Here is a 24,053-nt window from a genome sequence, read left to right on the forward strand (position 1 = left end):
ATTGTATATAAATAACATAAAACAGTATAAATATAAAATTAAAATACAACTTGATTATGATCCTAAGTTTGGAAAAAGAATATGGGGATGCCTGGGTAGCTCAGTCTGTTAAGCAACTGCCTTCAGCTGAGGTCATGATCCCAGGATCCTGGGATTGAGCCCAACATAGGGCTCTCTGCTCATTGGGGAGCCTGCTCCTTCCTGGGCCTGCCGCTCCCCCTGCTTGTACTTGCGTGCTCTCTCTCTCTCTGACAAATAAGTAAATAAAATCTTAAAAAAAAAAAAAGAACATGAGTGACAGTAACAAACAAGATTTCATCATTAAAGAGTACTGAATGTTCACACTTTTGTATCTGGAACTCAAGGGATGAGCTACAATCCAAAACAACCAAAATACAGAAGTCTAAAATTTAAAGTTTTATTTGGTTTTTTTTAATCTCCCACAATCACTCCAAAGCCCATTCATTTCTTTAAAAGTAATCAGAAAGATAAAAACATGTGTAACCTCAGCTATATAATCAAGTAGCAAACACACTGTAGAACGGACATCTAAAACAATTTCCTACAAAACTGATTTCTCCAGGTGGATTTTGATTATAGACCTTCACAGTTCATTGTCTACATCTAGATAAAACAGTTTTCTAAGCAACATCTAACTTGTTCATACTGCACTGTCAATGCTGGAATACACATTCCAACTTACTTAAAAAAATGATTTTAAACCAGGATGGAGAACTTATTCTATTATTTAAATAGAGCAAGATGTAAGTTTGTACTTCTAACCAAATAGAGTATTCATTACATTTTACATCTCACTTCAGGAGTTAGGAATCCCAAAGTGTCCTTTTAGCTTCATTCCTCTCCATCTTCAACTGGTTGGAATTATATTTGCAGACCAAAGCAAGCAAGCAATCAGCCTAGCACATCCCTTCCTTTCCTTCTATTAAACTTGCCTGCTGACTCACACCTTCCCTACAGTACATTATTAAATGATTTTATGTAATCTTTTTCATAGCAAAAGCTCATTACATTTCCTTAAACAACCTCATTAGGCTTTCAAATAACCTGATAAGTAGAGAGCTTACAACTTCCAAGATTCCAAATGTGAGAAATGCAGAAGATAAAATTTTGACAAATTACACAAGTAAATTTTTTTTCTTTTGTATTGGGGAGAGGAAGACAGGAGACAGAGAAAAAGGTAAAAGGTAGAAAGGATAAGAACAAGAGAGGACAACAGAAAAAAAGAGATGGAGACAAAATTCAGGGAGACAAACTAGGAAATTCTGAATTATCTGCTATAAACACCTTGTACTCTATTAACCTGAGCTCTGTAAAGAAATACTTCCCTTCACATTTTACTTGTGTCTTGTTACAGACTAGATGATCCACACTGAACACAAGTTTAGATGTAACAGACTAATGCAGAGAGTCTGCCTAGAGTAATGACTTGAAGGAGAGGTCAGAAAGTGGTGGTTAACTATAAATATTAAGAGGAAATACAGGTATAGGCATCCAACATTAGTTATCCAGAGGGAAGTCACCTAGGGAAGGACAGAAAACACGGAAAAGCTTTAGGGTCACAAACAGATGGTACATGTCCACTTCAGGGGCAGAACTGGAGAAAAAAAGAAAGTCATGAAAGGAACTGAGAAAACTGGGACTTAAATGGGCTAGAAGCAAAGATGGAACAAGAAAGTAATAGAAAGAAAACTATAAATACTACAGACTTTGTTAATAAGTGCCATTTAATACAACAAAAGTAGGACCCTGAAGTAATACATGCACTAGTATTCAAGTGTATTCAAAGTTTTCCAAACCACCAACCAAAAAACACAAAGGAGCTTTCTTTCTGTCTGGAGATTCTTCATATCCATTTTTTTTTTTTTAGATTTTTTTTTAATTTATTTATTTGACAGAGATCACAAGTAGGCAGAGAGGCAGGCAGAGAGAGAGGAGGATGCAGGCTCCCCGCTGAGCAGAGAGCCAGATGCGGACTCGATCCCAGGACCCTGAGTCCATGACCTGAGCTGAAGGCAGAGGCTTAACCCACTGAGCCACCCAGGCGCCCCCATATCCATTTTTATGTAGGAAAAACTTTCTGGAATTCTCTGGACTTTGTTTTTTAAAAACTTCAAAAATCCCCTAGGAGTAAGAAATAGTGAATAAAACTCTTGAAGAAAACAAAAGTGATCAGAAGCCACTAGGTGGCTTAGTCAGTTAAGTGTCTGTCTCTGGCTCAGATCATGATCCCAAGGTCCTGGGGTCAAGTCCAAAGTTTGGTGTGTGTGGTGCTCCTTCTCCCTCTGCAGCTCCCCCTCTCTCAAATAAATAAAACCTTAAAAAAAAAAAAAGGTAAGCGTTTAGTTAATAGTGAATTCTCTGGAAGTAGCCTTCAAGAAAGAAATCACATCACCCAAAATTAAGCCTTAACAATCACAGCTAAGTACATAGGTTGTCAATATGCCAGACGTTCCTCATACTTTATTTTCAACAAAAAGTCAGGCTATACTAATGTGATGTCATCATTTTCAGAGGTTAAAAATAAAGAAGTATGGTAGTGACATCACAAAGCTGTTTTTTCTCCTGCCCCATGTCACCGGTGAAAAACGATAAAGAATTTTAAGAAATCTCTAGTAAGTACACTGAACATTTCTATTCAATAAACATATGTTAGTACATATACCAATACAATATATACCAGTAAAACCCACCACACTGGGAGAAAAGGATTTAGGGGAGTTTCAGAAAAATGTTGCATACGTCAAGCTAAAAAGAACCCAACAATCTGAGGTTATACATACTAATTTAAATTCTGGTATTTCTCTTTGGTAATGTTGTCTAGTTTAATAAATTACACATTCAAAAAGGTCATCTGTAAACAAAAATTTACAATAAAGCTATCTTTTTGCACCGTTGAAAATGGTGTATAGAGAAAAGATTTTTATTGGTAAAAATAATAAAGTCTGGGGGCGCTTGGGTGGCTTAGTCAGTTGAGCATTTGCCTTCAGTTCCCAGTCCTGGGAACGAGCCCTGATTTGGGCTCCTTGATCAGCGGGGAGCCTGCTTCTCCCTCTTCCTCTGCTGCCACTCCCCCTGCTTGTGCTCTCTGTCAAGTAAAAAAATAAAAATCTTTTAAAAAATACTAAATTTTGCTATTTTTATTTATAACTTCTACTATACTTAGTAACTTATAACTTAAACACTACACAGGGGAGTAAACAGTGTTACATGGGAGGGAGAACAACAGGAAAAACTGCACCAGACCTGCAACTGACATCTAAAGGAAGTTTGGTAGTTAGAGAGTTAGCTCATGCATTCATGCATACTTTCATTCTGCACTAGGGAATCTCTAAGTGAGAGACATACAATTCCTGTCTTTATGGTGCTGATATTTCAACAAAGGAGACTATAAATTTATACAATTATTAAGACTGTAACGTACAGTAACAAGAATTAGAATCTAGGGGGAGACTGATTAAGTTTACCTAACTATGGTAAAGATTCAGGAGACTCTTAGGTCATTTATTCAAAATTCCTGGTGCTTCATTACATTCCAAGAGACGTATTCTGAACATTTCATCTTTCTGACGGCAAATTTTTCAAATTTTAGTAACAGCACCTATGATATCGTACTTAATATGCAAGTATGTCCCTCTAATCAAAGAGCCTAATATGTTACATAATCTTTTATTATCACAGATCTACTTAAAATGGTAACAGTTATGTTTATCATTACAAAAGTACTCTTTAAAATCTTTTAGAAAACTAAAGTATAAAGAAAATGAAATCACTCATAGCTAAGTGCAACACCCTGAGACCACCACTTACTGATATTTAAAAGTAATACTTCATCTTTTACATGCACACACACACACACACACACACAAACACCCACCCCAGTGTAAAATGTCAGTGACCCAGCATAGCCTAGTCTCACTGTTTTTAGCCCTTGCCCCTCTAGTTTCTTCTCCACACAGCAACGTGGTGAGCCTTTTAAAACACCAGTAAGGTCATGTTACTCCTCTGCTCAGAGCCTTCCAATAGCTCCCACCTCACCCAGAAAAAGAACCTAAGTTTTAGTGCTTACTAGACCTGCAAGGCCCGACACAAATCCACCTCTCCTTTACTTCTGACTTCACTGCTGCACTCCCGCACACTCGCCACACTCTGACCACTCCAGGGCCTCCTTGCTGCAGCCTTTTCACCTTTGCATCTGCTGTTCCCTCTCTGCCTGGATAACTCTTGTCTCAAATGTCATGGTCTCCACTGCACACAGTAATATAAGAACAAAGAAGTAATCATAGTAACAGATGGTGTGTTAAAGAGAAAAAGTTCTTTGAATTTATTGTGGTTAAAAAGTAACAGCCAACATTTATCAAGTTCTTACCATGTGCCAGATTCTACACTAAGTGTTTTATATGAGTTATCTCTTTTAATCTTCACCACTTATGTTACAAGGTAAGCACTATTACTATTTCCATTTTACTGATAATGGAATCAACTTCTAAAAGTTATGTGACCGGGATAGCAAACCCAGACAACTAATTTCAGAATGCATTTTTAATGATTATAGTGGGCTGCCTCTTTGTGATGCTGATTATTTTTTTTACTTTAAAACTGTTAAATATGTAAGTTTTTTAAAAATAAAAGTTACTCTAACTTTTATGTTTAGCAGAGAAATTTCCTAACCATCTTACAGAAAATCAATTTAGGAAAGTACAAGTATTTATCTGGTTCAAAATATGTTACAGAAAAAAGTAACAGCTGACATGCTAGGTTCTATAATTACAAACACGTAAAATTGAAATGTCAGAAAATAATGTATGCCATAGTAAGACTTAAGTATTTGACCAGTTATGGTGAAGGTTAAGGCAATATTGAGACAATCCATTTTTTTTTTTAGCAGTAAGCATCTAAATAGAAGAAAACTTTTAAACATATCATTTAAAGTAATGAAAGACTGCCCCACAAAGGATAAAGGCAAGGAAAAACCAAAGAGAAAAAGAATTGAGCAATTACAACTTCATCTTTTGAATTTCTGCAAATCCGCATTCTCTTGTTAAGTCTCAATAACATGTAAAACAAAAACACTACACTTTAACGGCTCCTACTGCCTTTGAAACTTCAGAATTATGAATCGATAAATAACCTTTCCAATTCTAATCAATCCAGCCAATATAATTCACTTTTCAACTGCTTTAAAAAAAATCAAAATAGACTTAAAATTAGATCATGATAATGACTGCACAACTTCCAAAATATACTAAAACCACTGAGCTGTATGCTTAAAGCAGGTAAATGTAATGGTATATAAATTAACTCATTAATACTGCTTAAAAACTGTACATAAAAATGCTCAATAATTTCTTGTAAAAATATTTCTAAACAGAGAAAATTAAACAGTTTATACACAAAACTGGACACAAAACACGGCCATTTTTGAGGATGTGGAGAAAAAGGAACCCTCATACCCTGTTGGTGGAATGCAAACTGGTGCAGCCATTGTGGAGGTTCCTCAAAAAGTTAAAAATAAATCTACCCTCCAATCCAGCAATTGCACTAATGGGTATTTACCCAAAGGATACAAAAACACTCATTCAAAGGCATACATGTACTCCCTATGCTTACAGCAGTGTTATCTGCAATAGCCAAGCTATGGAAGCAGACCATGTGTCCATGTGTCCAATTGATGAACAGGTAAATAAGATGTGGTGTATATATAATGGAATATTATTCAGCCATAAAAAAGAATGAAATTTTGCCATTTGCAATGACGTGGATGGAGCTAGAGAGTATTACACTAAGTAACATAAGTCAGTCAGAGACAGACAGATAGCATATGATTCCATCTCTATGTGAATTTAAGAAACAAAACAAAGAAGCAAAGGGGAAAAAAGAGACACAAGCCAAGAGAAAGACTCTTAACTACTGAGAACAGACTGATAGTTATCAGAGGGGAGGTGGGTAGGGGGATAGGTAAAATAGGTGATGGGGATTAAGGACTACACTTGTGATGAGCATTGGGTGATGTATGAAACTGTTCAATCACTGTACTTTACACCTAAAACTAATATAACGTTGTATATTAACTAGCCAGAATTTTTTAAAAAATTAAAACCCCACAAAAATGGCCATTTTCCTGAGCTCTTTATAATTAGCTCTTTATAATTAAGTATCTCATCATTTACTTGCAACTTTTAGGTTCTCAAATTCAGTGTTACAACATACTGGTGAAGAATGTTACACAGAACTGGTTACTAAATTATAAAGCACCAAAGCGTGAAGGGTATACCTGTAGACAACATATAGTTGTCTTGCTTTGTCTCCCCCTCAACTTTTATAAACCCATTATTTTCCATCAACCTTATGTCCATTTTCATTCTCTTTGTAGAAGAGGAGCTTAAGGCCACTCAGTGGATGTTCCCATACATTCAGTGGCCTGAGAAGCAGAAGCTGCAGCCCTGTTTTCAGTGGTAGCCAAGTGTTCCAGTCTTGGGTAGGGAACTGCTGAAGGGGCAGAAGAGAGCCTCTACAAGCCTCCATGACCAGTCTGTGACTCCAGGTTGAGTCACTGTGAACTCAGGACCTGGAGCCAACCAATCACCCCGAAATTCCTCTTGGTTACAGCCTTTTCAGCAGTGGCCTGCTCTTCCTTTTCAATCTCTTCAGGATCTCTGTAGAAGGAGAGATTGGGCACAACCTTCTAGGAGCATTCATGGGAAATGGTGCCACCCATGTGCCAAACTTCTGGGGCAGCAGCCACCATATCAGTCCAAGTGAGCTCCCTTGTTGTTGTGCAAGGGATGGCGATGTCCATTGGCACAGAGGAGTGTCACACAGAGCAACGGTAGGCAGGTTAACACAGGACACCTCTGTGGGAGGCTGGTGGTCAGCCCTGGGATCAGTAACCACCATAAGTCTCAGCTCACATAAGGTTGCCTGGATCTGGTTAGTGAAGGTTCCAGGAGTGGACAGCAACATAAGTGGCTCCAATGGCAGCAGGAAACTTCAGCACAGCTAATTGGCCAATATTCCCAGATGATAGGACACTGACATCAGCTGGGTTTTTCAATGGCAGCAATGGCATGAGAGGCCTGCAGAAGCTTCTCCCTAGTTCTTTCCAGATTTATAATGTGGATGCCATCATTTTTCTTTCTGTAGATGTCCTGTTCCATTTGGAAGTCCAGGCTGGTGTCACCTAAGTGGTGACAAGGAATGACATGTGCTGCAAGGAATTTGAGGACATCTTCCTCCCTCATTTGTAGGCTACTAAAGGTTCTGGACATCTTGAAAGTTTCCCTTGAAGTTATGAGGGGAAACCCAGAATAACACTGTGTGGATCTCTCCCCAGGTAAAGCAGAAACAGTTGTTTTGGTCTTCCAATCTACTCTAACAGTCTCTTTCAATTGGTGTTTTTTGAACATGCACACCTAAACTGGTTATTGGTATAGTTGGATTAATATGTACCCTATTTTAACTATTTATTATACATTGCCCTTTTTCTTTGTTTTCTTTTTTTTTTGTCTTCTCTATTTCTGCCTTCTCTGGTTTTATTTGAACATCTTTTATGATTCTATTATCTCTACACTTTTAGCATACTAATTACACTTCCTTTTAAAATCTTTTTAGTGGTTACCATACGGTTTGCAATATACTTTTATGACTAATCCAAGTCCACTTTCAGAACAAACACTATACCACTTCAGTTACTGTAAGTACTTTTAATTTAAGAGTATTCCCAACTCCTCCTTTCTGTCCCTTATAACTTCACTGTCATTAATTTCACTTATCTATAAGCTATAATCCAAAATACATTATTTTTAACAAACTATTATGTTAGATCAATTAAATGTAAGAAAAATAAAAGGTTTCATCTTCATTTATTCCTTTTCACTCCTTCATGTAAATTTAACTTTCTGACCTACAATATTTTCCCTCTCTTTCAAGAACTTTCAACATCTCTTGCAAAGCAACTCTACTAGTTACACATTCTGTCAAGTTTTGTCTGTCTGAGAAGTTTTTATTCCTCCTTCACTTCTGAGGGGTAATTTTGCTAGATACAGAATTCTAAGTTGGTGATTTTCTTCTTTCAACTCTAAATACTTTACTCTCTCCTTCCTTGCTTGGTTTCTAAAGAGAAAGCTGATACAATTCTTAACCTTGTTCCTCAAGCAGCTTCTTTCAAGATTTTAACTTTGTCTTTAATTTTCAGCAGATTGGACACAGTACACATAGGGGCAGATCTTTTTGTTTTTATTTATTCCGCTTGGTATCTCTGAGATTCCTGGATCTGTAGTCTGAGGTCTTTAATTTTGGAAAATTCTCACCTACTATACTTCAAATACTTCTGGTTCTTTTTTCTCTTTCCCTTCTGACATCCCAGTTATGCATATGTTACAACTTTTCTAACTGTTACACAGTTCTTGGATACTGTGTTCCAACTTTTTCATTTTTTTTCTTTGCATTTTAGTTGTGGAAGTTTCTATTGCTTTATCTTCATGCTCACTGATTCTTTCTTCAGTCACGGCCAGTTCTATTAATGGGCCCATCAAAGGCATTCTTTGTTTGTTACAGTGTTTTTGATTTCTAGCATTTCCTATGGATTTCTTAGAGCTTCCATCTCTCTGCTTACATTACCCATCCATTCTTAGATGATGTCTACTTTTTCCATTAGAGCCCTTAGCATATTAATCATAATTTTAAATCCACAGGATGTTAATTCCAAAATCTATGTCACATCTGAGTCTGGTTCTTACGCTTCATTTGCCTCTTCAGATTGTGGGGGGTTTTTTGTCTGTAAGCATGACTTGTAATCTTTTGTTGAAAGCCAGATATAATATTGGGTAAAAGGAATTAGGTAGAGAGGCCTTTAGTGTGAGTTTTATGTTTATCGACTAGGAGTTAGGCTGTGTTTATTGTTTGCTGTAGCCATGGGGTCTAAGGCTAAAATTTTCTCTAATGTCCTTGGTTTTTATCTCCCATGTTCTCCTTGGGAATCCTTAGAGACTCTTTAAATAAAGTGTGAGGCTTACACTTGTTTTAGAAGCCCTACTGACATGGCGGTAAAGTTGGAGAGAAGCATTCTACTGTCTTATGATTAGGTCTCAGTCCTTTAGTGAGTCTATGTTGGGTATTTCCCTTCCCCCAGGTCAAGCAGGCATTGGCAGAGCCCCTGCTGGTTAGATGCTTTCTAGATGCTACTCTGGTAAAATACTTTTCCTTGAAACAGGCTTTGTTAAAGAGAACAGAGAGCTCTGGTTATATTTCAAAATGATTACTTTTCTCCTCCTCCCTCCTTGGCCCTACCTGCAAATTCCCCACCCCCTGAAATCCTCCCTCACTATGGAGGCAGTTAAAGATTTTTCTCTGATCTTCACAGGGAGAACCTGGTAGGGCTCCTGAAGTAAGGCCCAGGAAAGTGAGTGCCCCCCACCCTAAGACTTCTTGGTTTTCAACTCTCAAGCTAGCCCGCCCAGAGCCTCCAGCAGTTAATTCATTAATTAAGCTTAAAGTGCTCCTACCTACACTGACTTCAGTTGTGGGGCTTCTACTCCTAGACTTCTGCCACCCATAAGCTTTGATTCTCTGTATCTGCCTATCCCAGGTTTTCCAGGCAGCAGTTTGCCCTGAGACCTCAATTCTCTTGATGCATCTAAGAAGAACTGTTGATTTTCAGTTTGTTCACCTTTTTTTCTTGTTGGGATGACAGAAATGAGGACTTCCAAGCTCTTTATGTGTCACACCAGAAATGATAAGTCAATATACTTTATTATTATCATAGGTGCTAAGGTAAGACTATCCCTGGAATACAACTCTTACTTTTTGCATTCTAATTTGCTTTATACATAATCCTGGGGTTACCTAAGGGAGAATTATAAGACAATTAATATCAAGCAGGTGACTGTCATCCACCGTTTGTCAATAAAAGGGAGTTAAGATTGAAAACCATTACTTTATTCTTCAAGTAGTTTGGAATACAGAGGTCCACAAACTACTGCCCAAGGGCCAAATCCTGCCAGTAATGGAAAAATCCAGGCATTCATTCATTTGTTCACACACACACACACACACACACACACACACACGTTGTCTTTGGCTACTTTCTTGATAACAATGGAAGAGTGGAGTAGTTGCAACAGAGACCCTATGTCCTACATAGCCAGAAATATTTACCATCTGGCCCTTCAAAGTAGAAGCTTGCTGGCTCTGGGTTATATATCCCATACTTCCTTGCACATGTGATCTCTGATATTTTGTGTGTATGTGTGTCTGTTTGTCTTTTAATTGTTGACCAAGGCTGAGTGCAATGATGATTATCCACTACTTTTCATTTTTATTTATCAATTCATCCATCAATTCATTGGCCCCAACATTTCAGCTGAGAAGGCCTACCATGAGCAGCTGTCGGTGGCAGAGATCACCAACACCTGCTTCAAGCCCTCCACCCAGATGGTCAAGTGTGACTTTCGCCATGGCAATACATGGCCTGCTACATGCTGTACCGCGGGGAAGTAGTGCCTAAGGACATGAATGCCACCATTGCCACTGTCGCCACTATCAAGACCATGTGCACCATCCAGTTTGCAGACTGGTGTCCTACAGGTTTCAAGCTTGGCATTAAATACCAGCCCCCCACAGTGGTGCCCGGGGGTGACCTGGCCGATGTGCAGCGGCCGTTTGCATGCTGAGCAACACCACAGCCGTCGCCGAGGCCTGGGCCTGCCTCGACCAAAAATTTGACCTGATATACTCAGATTGCTGAGTACGTATGACCTGATGTACTCAGAAACTCAGGTTGCAAATAATAAAAAGGTTGTATTTAAGTTGAGGGTTTAGTGATCTTTTTGATTTAATCTATAATTTACAATTACTGAGATTAAATATAATCTCAATTCCTGAGATTTAATATACAATTCCTGATTTTAATATACAATTTCTGAGATTAAAGAATCCAGTTTAGTGGAAATCTTTTGCAACACAGTGCAAATAATGGTATTAACAATTACATTCAAATACCAGAAAATTAAAATAAAGGAGTTATTAACTCTACCTGGGGTACTCAAGGGTTGAGAATACTAAAATTCTGCCACAGAATTTCTGTGGCATTCTGTGGCTTACTATTGCTTAGTAGAACATACACTCTCTAAGCAAGGGATTCTCAAACTTCAGTGTTAGAATCACCGGAAGGGCTAGTAAAACAAAGACTGCTGGATCCGCCCCCAGAGTTTCTACTGCAGTAAATCTGAGGTAGAGCCTCAAAATTTACATTTCTAACAAGTTCCAAGGTGATACTAGTATAATGCTAACATAGAGAACAACGTTCTAAAAAACCAAAAAGCATCATATAAATACAATTTTAAAGCTGAAAGGGTCTTTTAAAAACTAGTTGAATCTCTCTGAAAGAAAGAATATCAGGCTAAACAAAGAAACAAGTCTCTATGTCAGATAAATAGAAAGATCCAACAGACTGTTACCTATTTTATGAATCTGAAACACTCTGGGCCTTCAGAACTGCTTTCCTATTTTATTCATTCCCTTGTTACTTCCTAATCAATCCACCTCCCTCAGTTAGTTATTTACCGTAACTCACAGGTTTCCTTTGCCATCTTCAGGCTTTGGCCATGACTCAACAAGTTACCTTTGCCTTGGGTCTTGGCTCCTAAAATAAGTAGGTCAAACCCTCCACCAGAACCAAACTTTAAAGGTGCTATCTCCAGGTCAATGTTAAGGGGTTCTTCAAAATTCCAACTTTATCTCTTGAGAACTAGGTTGGAATGCAGATTAGCCCACAAACCCTGACTAAATACTACTGCATACTCATTCACAAAAGGTTACTAAACTATGTATCAGTCATTTGCTCAGTATTTTTAAAATGAAGGACACAGCGGCTCTCACTTGGGAGGTAAATTATTTTTTAATATTAGATATATAGTAAAAAAAATTTGATTAGTAGTACTGAAACTCTAAATAAATGATTACTTCAGTTTCACCAATGCAATTTTTAAAAAAAATCAGCCACTGTCAGTCCTCCATTCTGTAAAATACAGCATGAATTTAATAACTTATTTGGGGAGAAAATTACCACATCAAATGTATCAAATACAGAAACATTAATATGTAGGAAAAAATCAAGTGTTTCTAAGAATGCAGTAGACAAAAATAGTATTCACTAGTACTTACTGCTAGATGAGAAACAAAAATGCAAAAGGTGTTGGCCCTAGCTTCAAAGAACTTGCTGTTTATTAGAACAGCATAGGACAAAAATTAAAGTGATTAAGTGCTTAATTGTTAGACATCACTATACAGTTCGAGGTCAAGAAAAGGCCAATGTAGAATAGAGTAGCTAAAGAATGTTTTATAGTACAATGATTTGAACTATGACTTCAAAAATGGTTAAAACACGACTAAGCAGGATTTGGATACAGGCAAGTAGAGATTCCAGAAAAGATATAAAGTGGGACTAAAAGGAGGGCCACAAATTTTAAGGTAGACGCTGAAGTGCTTGCCTGACAGTTCAATACTGGTGAACAGAAAGAAAGCGGGTGGGACTGACTGTATGGGACTAGATTACACAGGCCTTTGAAACCTGACAGAAATCTTTAGATGACAATATGGTGGGCAAGATGAAATTATTATAGGTTATTTGAATGAGACTACATGGAAAAGGATTTTTCTGAAGACTTATTTTGGCTGTAATATACAGCATAGTCCAGTGAAGGGAAAGGCCAGGGACAAAAAGCAACTATGGTGCCACTGTAATAATCCAGAGATGGTAAAGTACTGAACTATGGTCCTGGCAGAGGAAACAGAGGGAGTAGAAGACAGGGAGAAACTTAAGTACTTGACACTACAAACTTGACAACTTGCTAAAATATTGGGCACAGGGATAAGAGAGAAAAATCCATTACGAAACCAATATTGCTAGCCTGATGGAATGAAGGAACAGGTGCTATCTACTACACAAAGAAGTAGATTAGCTAAAAATGAAAGCCAACTGAGGTAGCAAGGCACTATGGCACAGAAGGATTACTGTGAAAATGCCAAGTTTACAATGACAGTGGTAGCCACCAGTATTCTAGCAAGTGTATCAGTAGATGTGATTAGAGTTGTCTGGTCAGCCCATCTATTTCTGACTTTGGCAAAGAAGTGAACACAGAAAAAAAATAGGTGGCTGAGAAGTGTCTCGATATTCAAAATTAAAGCGCATCTAGAGGAAAGCTGCAGGAAAAATAAAATGTTCATCAGAAATAAGATCCATGAAAACAGGGATCTTGCATCTTTGCCCATGGAACCCCCAATGCCTGACAAAGTAGCTGACAAAGGCAGCTCTCAAAAAGGAATGAATGAGAATTCCCAAACTGCAAAGGAATCACAGTAACAAGAAGAGTTGAAGACAAAATGAAAGCTAACGACTGAAAAAGGCCACTGAGTTGGCAAGAAGAACAGGAAGCCAGACTGCAAGAGTCAAAAAGGACAAGAGCAGAGAGAAGATCTAGCAGAGTGGGGGTGGTGAGCTGATAGACAGATGGCAGCTAAAAGGAAGAGCAGCAGGATAGACAAAGCATTATTTTACTTGTTTGGATTTTTCTAAACTCAAAATAATGCCTGCTCATTCAAGAAAATTTTGCGAATATAATAAAGAAGGGGGGCATACATTTGTTCCACCACCCAAGTGCAAAACCAGTTAATACTTTTAAAAATGTATGTTCACTTATTCCACCCACATATATGACTGGCCTTACATATCACACAACAAGATAATAAATGAAGGATCGGAGGGGAGGGAAATGAGCAAGCAAAACAATAAAACTAGGGGTGAGATTAGCTAGCAATGGTTACCATGTTTCTTAAATCTTCTCTTAGTGGTCAAAAAAAAATAGTACTTCTCTGCTTTATTTTTTATTAAAGAATAAGGATTTTTGCATTGTTAACTGTTTATATTATTATAAAATGAGTATTTACATTCTTCATTCACTTACCTAATGACTTTTTTTCTTAGCCTATGAATGAGCTCTTTAGGTCACTGAAAGATCAACTTTTTGTTTTACTGCAAAAACTTTTCTCCAAGGTTGTTTGCTGCTGCTTTAAGGAAGTCATTAACATGTATAAAGTCACAGGAAAAGTAGCCTGTGGAAAAGAACAGTTTGATGATGCTGACAGAAAGGGTATGTATTAGAACAAATTCCCTAAATATATGGACAGGGATGAATCCAAAGGGGAAAACAAACTTCATCCTATAATGGGAAAGCACACAAATACAGATGCTAAGACATAGGAGCCAGAATAAGACTAAGTGAGGTATATAAGCAACCCCACATATAGTAATATTCTAAACCTCGTCATGAAGTGGCCGTTATTCAAAAAGAGTCAACTCAGGGTACACAGCCTTCTTCTAAAACTAACAGAGCATTTCCTGGTCCTCTGCCCCAGTTCTCAACATGCCTATCCTCTTCTTCCCTATTATTACTTTATATTCTTTCTTCTACCTTTGCATTTTGATGAGAAAATTGTGATTGGTGGAAACCCCACTCCCCAATCAAGCAAATTTTGACCTAAGCTATTATCTTCCCGTAATTATTCTCATTACTGGCAAGGCTTACTGTCATCAACAACCGTGACTCTAATTCCTGCTAGTGGGAATAAAGATTTCCCAGTAAGCATACCATTAAGTGTATCCAGATCAACAGCCATTTTTGTTAAGGTCACCATCCTGAATTTTGCCAACAAGAATATTATATCCTACTGAATCCCTCTCTCATCTATTTTTTTAATACCATCAATTATAACAGACTATCACTGCATTCAACAAAATCTTACTTTTGTTAAATTCTACTGATGATGCATGCAACTACTATACAAGGGATTAATGTTTTAAATGCAGAGTAGTGTTTATTACTTTTACATTATCCTGTGCCTGTACATAGTAGATATTAAAATAAAGGTATATGGAATTCAGTTTTTCTTGACCACTTGACTGTAAATTCAGGATTAGTTCTTGATCTTCTCACTTCTTTGAAATGTATATGTACAGAATTTGGCCAAATACAGATTGTTAATGTCTCCTGCTTCAGAAAAAGGGATCATACATGTAATAATCTGACAATTATATTTTAGATCACAGATTGCTTACATACATGTGCAATTCAAAGATCGAATAACTGCAATCAAATAAGCAAAGTGATTCACTTAAATTAACTGAAGCATCTTGTTCAAATACATTTTCCTAGGAGCTCAGAAGCACCAACTTTACTTCAAGCAAGATGTCACTAAAATGACACTCTAATCCAATTGAATTTTTAAAATTTCATACTTACTGCAAAAACAATGTCATGTACTTGGCTACCCCACATAAATAAAATACTTTACTATCATTTTGTAAATTAATTATGCAGTGATTGTTTTGTTTCAGATATATTCAGTCTCTGACTTCCTATGACCTTCACATATTAAAAAATGAGAATGTTTCATTTAAATTCAGTACAAATTAAGTAAAACAGGCTCATCTCTGGTAAGGCCAGCCTAAATCACTGAAAAAAGTTAATTTACACAACTCAGATCATTGTTCTTTGACAACTGAGAAAAATTTCACAAAAACAGTAGCAATATGAATTAAACCTTGAAGTTAAACCCTTGTATCCACAGGGAAAATAAAAAGTTTTTAAAGTAGTAGGTAGAAAGACTAGCACAGGGATAAGCAGAGAAGCAAGATAATAAAAGAAAAAGAAATGGGTTAGTGCAAACTGCAGTAGCCACTTAATGCAGTAATCCCCTGTTCTCATCTTGTAGCTACTTGGTAGTACAAGGTGATCAAAGAAGGAAAGCCACAGATAAAAAAACAAAAAAACAAAAAAAACCCACCCAAGTACAGAAAAGAAAAACACAAACCTAAGTGCTCTCGTGCTTGGTTTGTATCTTAAAATGAAGCCTCACAAAATGCAACACCATAGCCCTAGAGACTAATACCTTCCAAGACACCAATATTTCACTTCTATCCCCATGCACTTGGGAGGTATCACTAATCAATCAGATTTAGCATGTAAATTCACACCAATTTGCTAATCCTGTGTTGGAATGAATGTATGCTACCTGAAACCTTGCTATCTAAACTCGGATTATGAATGGGTTTAGGTAAAAAAAATTTTTTTTTTTTTTTTTTTTTTTAAGATAAGGCTATTTGGAGGACATGGTATTTCACACCATATGGACTCTGACATAACAGACTGGAATCTGTTACTCTGACCTCTCACTCTCTGAATTCAGAAACCAAACAGACTCAAGTAGCAAAGAATATCTTTATGTTTTCAGTTTGTTCTTAGATATGAGGAATATAAAACCACCTCCCACACAACTTTTCATAATATACATAGAACCTATTAGAATAGATGTCTGATAAAGATATGCATAATTAACCAAACCTAGTTGTTTTCTATTTCCTCTTATAAGGAGGAGATATTATAGTCCATAAACAGAGAAAACTAAAAGTCTCAAGAAAAAAAAAATAAATCATGTTTTAAAGTTTCTATTCATATTGGTTAAGTGTTACTCGTAGTCAGCAACCGAATGCATTAAGGCCTCAGAGCTTATTGTTCCTTATTTATAATCCTGCCCAGGACAGGAAGATCCTTCCTCCTTATGGTCCATGCTGCTCATCTTAACCTGAACTCTAAGAACCTTCAATAAAGCAGAAGAGAAAGCAACTAATACACAGAAACTGGTGGGGAAAAAGGCACTGGATAAGACTTGCCTAGTTCTGTCAGAGATATGGAATAACCATCTTATTGTCTTGTTCTTTAATAGGTATAAAGAACTGTCACAATTACACATTAAAAAGTCTACCCTGGGTGAAGAGAAAAAGTTGTGAGGTTCAACCCTACACTAAATTATTCTGAAAATACACCTTTCTTATTTACATACCCAAATTAACAATATAACATCTACTACTGCCTTAAAATATACATTATTACAATAGGAAAAAGTTCCTATGTGAGGTGCTTTTAAGTATTGAGAACCTCTTTAGAAGCAAAACAAAACAAGGACACAAATAGTCCCTCTAAGTGCAATCTCTCAACTAAACTCCCCAACAAAAATTGCTGTATAGACTTGCACAGCTCTTAGAATATTTTAAATGTAATACATGCTCAATAAATATTTGCAAACTGAATCTCACATAACAGAAATCTTGCACAAGGTAACAAGAAGTGCATAACACCTTAGATTGTCCTCCTGGGCTAATACCCAAGGAAATACGGACAAATCCTAACAATTCGTCCATTGAAAATGTTTTGATTTCCTGTGATTAGTTAATTCTATTAGTCTTTCACTATGGTTATGGTATGTTTTATTACTGCTGTCAATATTAATTTAGTAACAGAGTCATAGAAAGTTAAGCTAAAGGAACTTGCAAGGTCATCTAGTATAAACCTTTCATTTTACAGACAAGGAAAGGAAGGTCTACTTTTCTCACAATGAACACTTTGGCACTTGTCACTTCTTTCCCTGGTTCCCTGACCAAAGAAAAGAGTTTTATTGCACTTTTTTGCTTAGGTTAATATTATAAGGCTAACATTACAAGAGAATGGGCATTCCTCAAATGCCAGTCTCTAACATAGCACTTTGTATACAGCAGGTACTCAGGAGAGTACTTATACATTGTTCTTGCTTAGTATTCAAATTTGAGCAAATGACAATGTTCATTTTACTTATTTTCATTTGTAAATTTTAGTGTGCAACATTGTTTCTCTAATATAAAAAGCAATGTGACACAAGTTTTTACTAAAAGCATTCTTTCCTAACAGATAAAAACACTTCTCTGTCTTTTCCACCACTGTGAAGTTCATTTCCCCCAATAATACCAAAAACAAATAGTGAGATAGAACCAAATCAGTTTTGCACAGAACATTCAAGACACCTCCCAGTGGGGAGAGCAAATTGGTAAATTATTTATACACACACACATCCATTACCTAAGGGCTAAACATTAGGCCAGAAAATCCAGGGGCTTCAAATTGCTTAACTTGCCTTCCTGGTCAAGAGGGAAGACAATTCGATTAGTTTCAAATCACAGAGGAGGGCAAGGAACTGCCTTCTTTCTGGAATCACAAACAGTAAGTGTTGGGATGCAACCATCACAGCTGGCCTCAATATAGACAAACAAAAGCACCCTTGGTGTGCCTGGTATGGAAGACAGGCTAAACTCAGGGCAAGCAGCATGTTCAACCAACTAATCAAAAATATATGAAAGCCAGCTAATGTACTAGTCAGTCTCTAATTTTAACACAAAATGAGGATCAGGGACTTATGGTTAAAATAAACTCTGAAGTTGTAAGCTTTACAATAAATGTTTCCCACTGCAGGAGAAGGAACAATAACTATTTCTCAGACACAGCTAATAAATGCTCTGACCCAGAACCAAGGACAAAATGGAACTGCTGAGTTCTAGTATATGGGAAAGAATCAGATCTAATATGGTATCACCATGTAAACCTTTTGGATCATCATACTTTGCTCACTGTAACTAATAAATAAGAAAGTAAAACAAAACTGCTGAATCTGGGTTTAAATTAGAATTTAAAAAACATCCAAATGGTCCACATACATAATTCCACTTTATAATTTTAAGTCTAAAATGTATGAGATTTGGAAGTCTATTATGACTTACAGGACTGAATAAAGACAAGGAACTCGCCACGGCACAGCTTCCAGGGTCTGATGATGAAAGAGAAGAATCCTAGTTTTCCTGTCATTCAATTTATCTGTTTCCAAAAAGTGGGTACAACAATGATACATCCTACAGGACTGTTTAAGAATGGCTTATACAGTCTTACTTACAAATAAAAGCTTATATAAATAAAAATAAGAACTGATAATTAAAGAATCCCTGACTTCATCTGTTGAGTAAATACAGTATTAGAATATTTTCGACCATAAAACATCAAGGTTTCTTCTGAATTTCTAGGCAAAGGTTTGTTGTTTATGTTACGGCCTAATTACGAATATGTTAATCACTCCCACCCATGAAAGCATGATTATTTTTATAACTAATCATAGACAGATAACAAATGTAATTTCTTCTATCCTATTTTTTCCATAGCAATTTTATTCTATCAGGGTTTCAAGTAAAACTGCTTTAAAATGGAAAAGAAAGCACTTAGTATACACATACATAAATGTAAACTAAATATAAATTTTCTTTTTTCTCTTTTAAACAATGAAGATACTGGAGATATGAGGAAAGAAAAACTTGTTTTGGTATTCTCTTTTTAAGTAATTGAACAGGGGTGCAATGTAAGTTCAAGAAGTTTGCAGTGAGGTTAGTTGTGGCTGTTTTAGGTTGCTAGTTTTCTTTTTTTTAATGAAAAATTTATATTAGAATCTATTGTTTAGAAAAGATACCATTTTCATAGCACTTTCTGTATTAAAACATATCTCCTAAATAAATCTCCCTTCAAAAGCACTATTAAGTGATTTGGACCTTGTCTCTGGAGTGGGAATAAGGAAGGTCAAGAATACAGCAGGCTTGTTAACTTGGATTTAAGTTGATGATATTCATAAAAATATTACGCAAATACTACAACACTATCAAGTTGACAGTATCTTTATTTTCTAGAACTACCTTAAAAATTATAAATTATATTTCCAATTCTTACGAAATATAGTTTCTGTTCTCATTAGATACCATGATTTCAACTTTAAACACTTCACCTTTTTTTCCCCAAAGGCTAATTTAATGCTTGAAATTACAATGGACATACTTTTATCAAACAGCATTTTAGTTTTTTAATAAACAGAATAAATTATGATCTGAAATAATAAATAACTCTTCTAGCTTAAAGACCTGCCTCACATACTATATGTATATATTTGTTTAATAGGAAGACAAGTACAGACTTGTTTGTGATCTGCAAGTTAATAATTTAGAAACTATGATCAACCTAAATGCAAAACCCTTTTGATAATTTTTAAATGCCACATATTGGTTTAACGTAATTTTAAATTCTCATTAGTAATGATACTAAAGGTTGATGTGGAAAGGAGTACAAAACTGATCTCTCAGAGCATTATCAAGTTATAAAATAAATAATAAAAAGATACTGTTCCCTCACAAAATGTGAAATGAGATACCTAAAGAACTATAATTTTATCTATTAAAAATGGTTTTAATTTAGCATATATACACTAGTTAAAGGAGGTGGTGGTGAAGGAGCTTTCACTTTTTAGTGTCTTTATTTTATAATCACTTGATGAATAATATAAATCTAGTCTTATAGAGCAGGAGCTATGAGACTATATATTAATTATACCCACTAATGCTGTTTATGATCCACTAATGTTGTTTATTCCAAAGTTCTAAATACAATATAAAGAAATCATTTTTGCAAATAGGAGTTCTACACTTGAAAATTAAACACTAGTAAGTGTGCCATTACAATTTTAAAATAAAGATATAAAATTGTATATTTCGGGATTAAGGTGTTTGTTGCCTGCTATTTTTTTCTGAGCAAGTAGCAAAAAATGAACCGTACTCTACTTCAGGATAAGTTTTTCCTCACATTAGAGTCAGTGCAGTCAAGCTGTAATGAATATGTGTAAATATAAATTATCAATGAAAGAATAATTAAATCACATGACTTACCAAAAAGAGCACTCCGCTATCATTATTATTCAGTCAGTTGGCTATACAATTTACTCCTATATTAAAAATATAAAGTGGAGTTTTCTTTCCCCTATTGTTCTCATATTAAGTTAAAATATACATTACTAATTCAACTTTTAAAATGTGCCTTTCTTAAAAGATTTAGTCCTTTAATTTGGATGTCCCTTACCTTAAATGTAAAAACCAAGGTGTTTAAAGCCATTCAATGACACTAAATTACATCAAGTTAACAGGGGGGGAAAAACCCCTACTGATTTCAGGAAACCTTGAAGGTAAGCAGAAGATTAACAATCTCTCCCTTTAAATAGAAGCTTTTAAGAGGGCGTGAGGGTATCCATCAAAGAATAAAGGCTTCTCTCAGTCTCTGTTTCACACATACATAGAAGACAATCTTACTTATCTGACCTATTCAAGTTGCCAAAACATGACTATTGATTATGAAAGCCAAAAAAATTCTCCTTCGAAATATCTAAAGTTCATCTTAAAATTAAAACTGAAAGCAAAATACTCAACTGCCAATTACTATGTAGTAAGAAACTATTAAAGCCTGCACTGACCTACTTCATATTAGTATCAGGACAATATGGATGTATGCCAAGAAATAATAAAAATTACTACATAACAAACCTTAATTTTGTATTTAAAAATTGTCACTGTTTTTAAATGTCTAAATACTGTACTGCAATGCTTTTATGATGCATTTACTTTAAAACTGCAATGAAAGTAAGGGGTTTTGATATTTTAGTAGTCATGTTCAATGATGGACATGCAAGATTTCATTTTTAAAATCAGAGCTTGCTCTACACCACATTCAATTCTATTTTAAAACTTCTATTAAAAGCAATCTCTTAGACCAAATTCCAAATATTACTTTCCATTTTTAAAACAGCACTATATTTCACAAAATGTCAGTTAATGAAGAATCCTACAGAAATGATGCAAGTTCATGTTCAAAGAATATTTACAATGGCTCTAACAGAACACAGACTTAACTCAGTGTATTTAATTATTAAAAGACTGCCACCAGTCTTTCAGAGTTTAACCTAATGCTGAAATATTGTAAATTCTCATACAAGAAAGTACAGAAATAGCAAAGGATATCTCATCTACGGTTTCTAAAAAAGACACGAAATAACAAGACATTTTAAATTAAAATATGTTTTTAAATTAAAAAATCACTTTACAGTGTAAGCTACCGCCTTAAAATACCTTATACTAAAGAAACCCTTTCTTTACAATCATGCAAATAAACTCCCTGGAAAGGAAATTTAATCTCAGAATAAAGAAGGCAAAAACATCCAGAAATAGCAGCTAAACCAACGGAAAGGAAGAGACACATTAGGTTTTGTGCTGCATGTTAATATTCTTACGCACAATGTCTGGTGAAAATTCACAATACACTTCTTCCTCCCTGAATGCTTGCAAAAAGGAGTAAACACATTTCACATTCCTCCGTCCCAAATTCATGCCACCATCATGCAATATGACTTAATTTTGACCTATAGTCCTCTTACACCTAAGTGGAAAACACATATAACTTGTTTATCTACACTCACAATTGAGGAGGGGGTAAAGGCATTTTTTGGCTATGGAGACCAGAGGCTGATGCAAAGTCCCCACACCTCCAGAGGTCCTATAAATATGCACCCGACTCTGGATACCCACATTCAATGAATGCATCAGCCTCCTCCTCCGCCCGCCGCCCCCCACCCCCTTTGCAGCAGAAATGTGTCTGGGCTTTTTCACCCCAGCGATGGAGGATCCTCTTACCAGATGGAGTTCTTGATCTTGTGTTGCAGCGCGCTGGCCTCTGTCCCTGGCAGCCCAGGCACAAGGGCTGGCAGAGCCACCCCCGAGTTGGGGGCGCCGGGGGGAAGCTGCTGATGGGCATCAGGCTGCTGTGGTGGCGGCTGTTGTTGTTCCTCTGCCATCGCTGCTGGAGGGGTGGGAGGGAGGGAGGGAAGATGGGGGCGCGGGGAAGGGTGAGGGAAGAGACGGGGAGGGGAGGACGAAGGGGGAGAGGAGGAGGAGGGGGGAAGGGAAGAGGAGGAGGAGGAGGAAGGAAGCTGAATAAGCTAGGCCTTTACCCCAGGGCTCGAGTGAGTCGCTTTCGCCTGCCGCCTGGGGGACATCACCGGGGAGACCGAGCGGCTCCTCACGGCAGGGAAGCTTCACCGCGGGAGAGGCATGGCGGCGCTCCTCAGCCCCCCGCCGCCGCCGCCGCCGCCTCCTCCCGTCAGCGGCCGGGGCTGGGGGGGATGAGGAGGGGACGTCTGAAGACGAGGTGGGGGGGCAAGGCTCCCCCAAATCCAAGAACGGCCGCTCAGTGATTTCGCGGCCCGGCCTTCCTCTCTTGCCCCCCGAGGCTTTCTACGCCCGGGGCCCTCACTGCTGCAGCCCCAGGCTCGGCTCCACGCCACTCCCCACGCCGCCGCCGCCGCTCGCTCCCGGCCCCGCCGCCACCGCGGCCGCCGCTGCCCTGCCAGCCCGGGAGGCAGCCTAGTGCGCGCAGCCGCACTGCGGCCCGGCGCAGACGGCAAAACACCTACCGCTCCGCCGGGGGCGGGGGGGGGGCGTGGACCAGCGTGTGCGGGTTACGGGCGCGGGCGCGGGCGCGGGCGCGGGGGGCCGGGAGGGGGGCGCACGGGTGCGCAGGGCGGGCGCGGGCCGGCACGACCCGGAACGCGCGCCGCCGGGGCCGAGGAGGGGACTGGCCGAGCTGGTGGAGGAGAGAGCAGGAAAACGTGGGGGAGGTGCTGGCGAGAGAAAGAGAACTTGCGTGAGGAGGAGGAGGAGGAGAAACCAAATATAATATTTGGCGTGGAAATGGGATTTGGGGTTTTTTTTTGTGGCATCTTCAAATCAGGAAAAGTGCAATTAATCAACATTTTCCCCCCGCCCCTCGACAAGTGAGGACTGCTTTCTTCCTGGGTAAGTGAAGAGAATTGAAGCAGGTAAGAGGCTAAGCTGACTTTCCAGAAGCCCCCAAAGAAGAGCACCCTTTGGAATTAACCACCCTTTAGGTAATTCAGTCTTGAACGGAAATCGCAAGTCAGGATCTGGGTTGAGTGCTTCTCAGTCGGGCATTCAAAGCCCTCCAAATCTGGCCCCACTTTAGTTATCCAATCATAGCTGCCTCCATCCCCCTGCAAGAACTCCCGGCTCCAATCAGTGAAGTCTCCATGCCATTCTCAACGCGCAGCAGATTCATTCTTCCTTCGTGCCTTTGCTCATGCTGTTCCCCTCACCTCCCCACCCCACCCCCTTTCCAGGAATGCCCTCCCTCCCTCCTCTATACCGCTCTCAAGCCAACCCAGGCTCTAAGGCACAGCTCAAGTCGCGGCTTGTCAGGGTCCCTGGCAGCCAAGGCCCCTGCCTGCCTCTGAGAGAAAGGCGTGCA

General features: G+C 38.0%; 1 protein-coding gene and 1 pseudogene across 2 annotated transcripts in view; both read right to left on the minus strand.

The window, feature by feature from the left end:
* Nucleotides 1–23,106, minus strand: part of RFX7 (regulatory factor X7) — a 135,593-nt gene extending 112,487 nt beyond the window's left edge. The window contains exon 1 of the mRNA XM_080808777.1: nt 22,424–23,106. Within this exon, the coding sequence (XP_080664903.1) occupies nt 22,424–22,584 (161 nt within the window). The 5' untranslated portion in view covers nt 22,585–23,106. The remainder of the gene's footprint in view (nt 1–22,423) is intronic.
* Nucleotides 6,468–11,842, minus strand: LOC308346031 (small ribosomal subunit protein uS2-like; annotated as a pseudogene). Its single transcript has one exon. The product of its transcript is annotated as a small ribosomal subunit protein uS2-like (transcript).
* Nucleotides 23,107–24,053: the final 947 nt, after the last annotated feature.

Source organism: Martes martes (genome assembly GCF_963455335.1).
Source record: "Martes martes genome assembly, chromosome: 7".
NCBI classification, from domain to species: Eukaryota; Metazoa; Chordata; class Mammalia; order Carnivora; family Mustelidae; genus Martes; species Martes martes.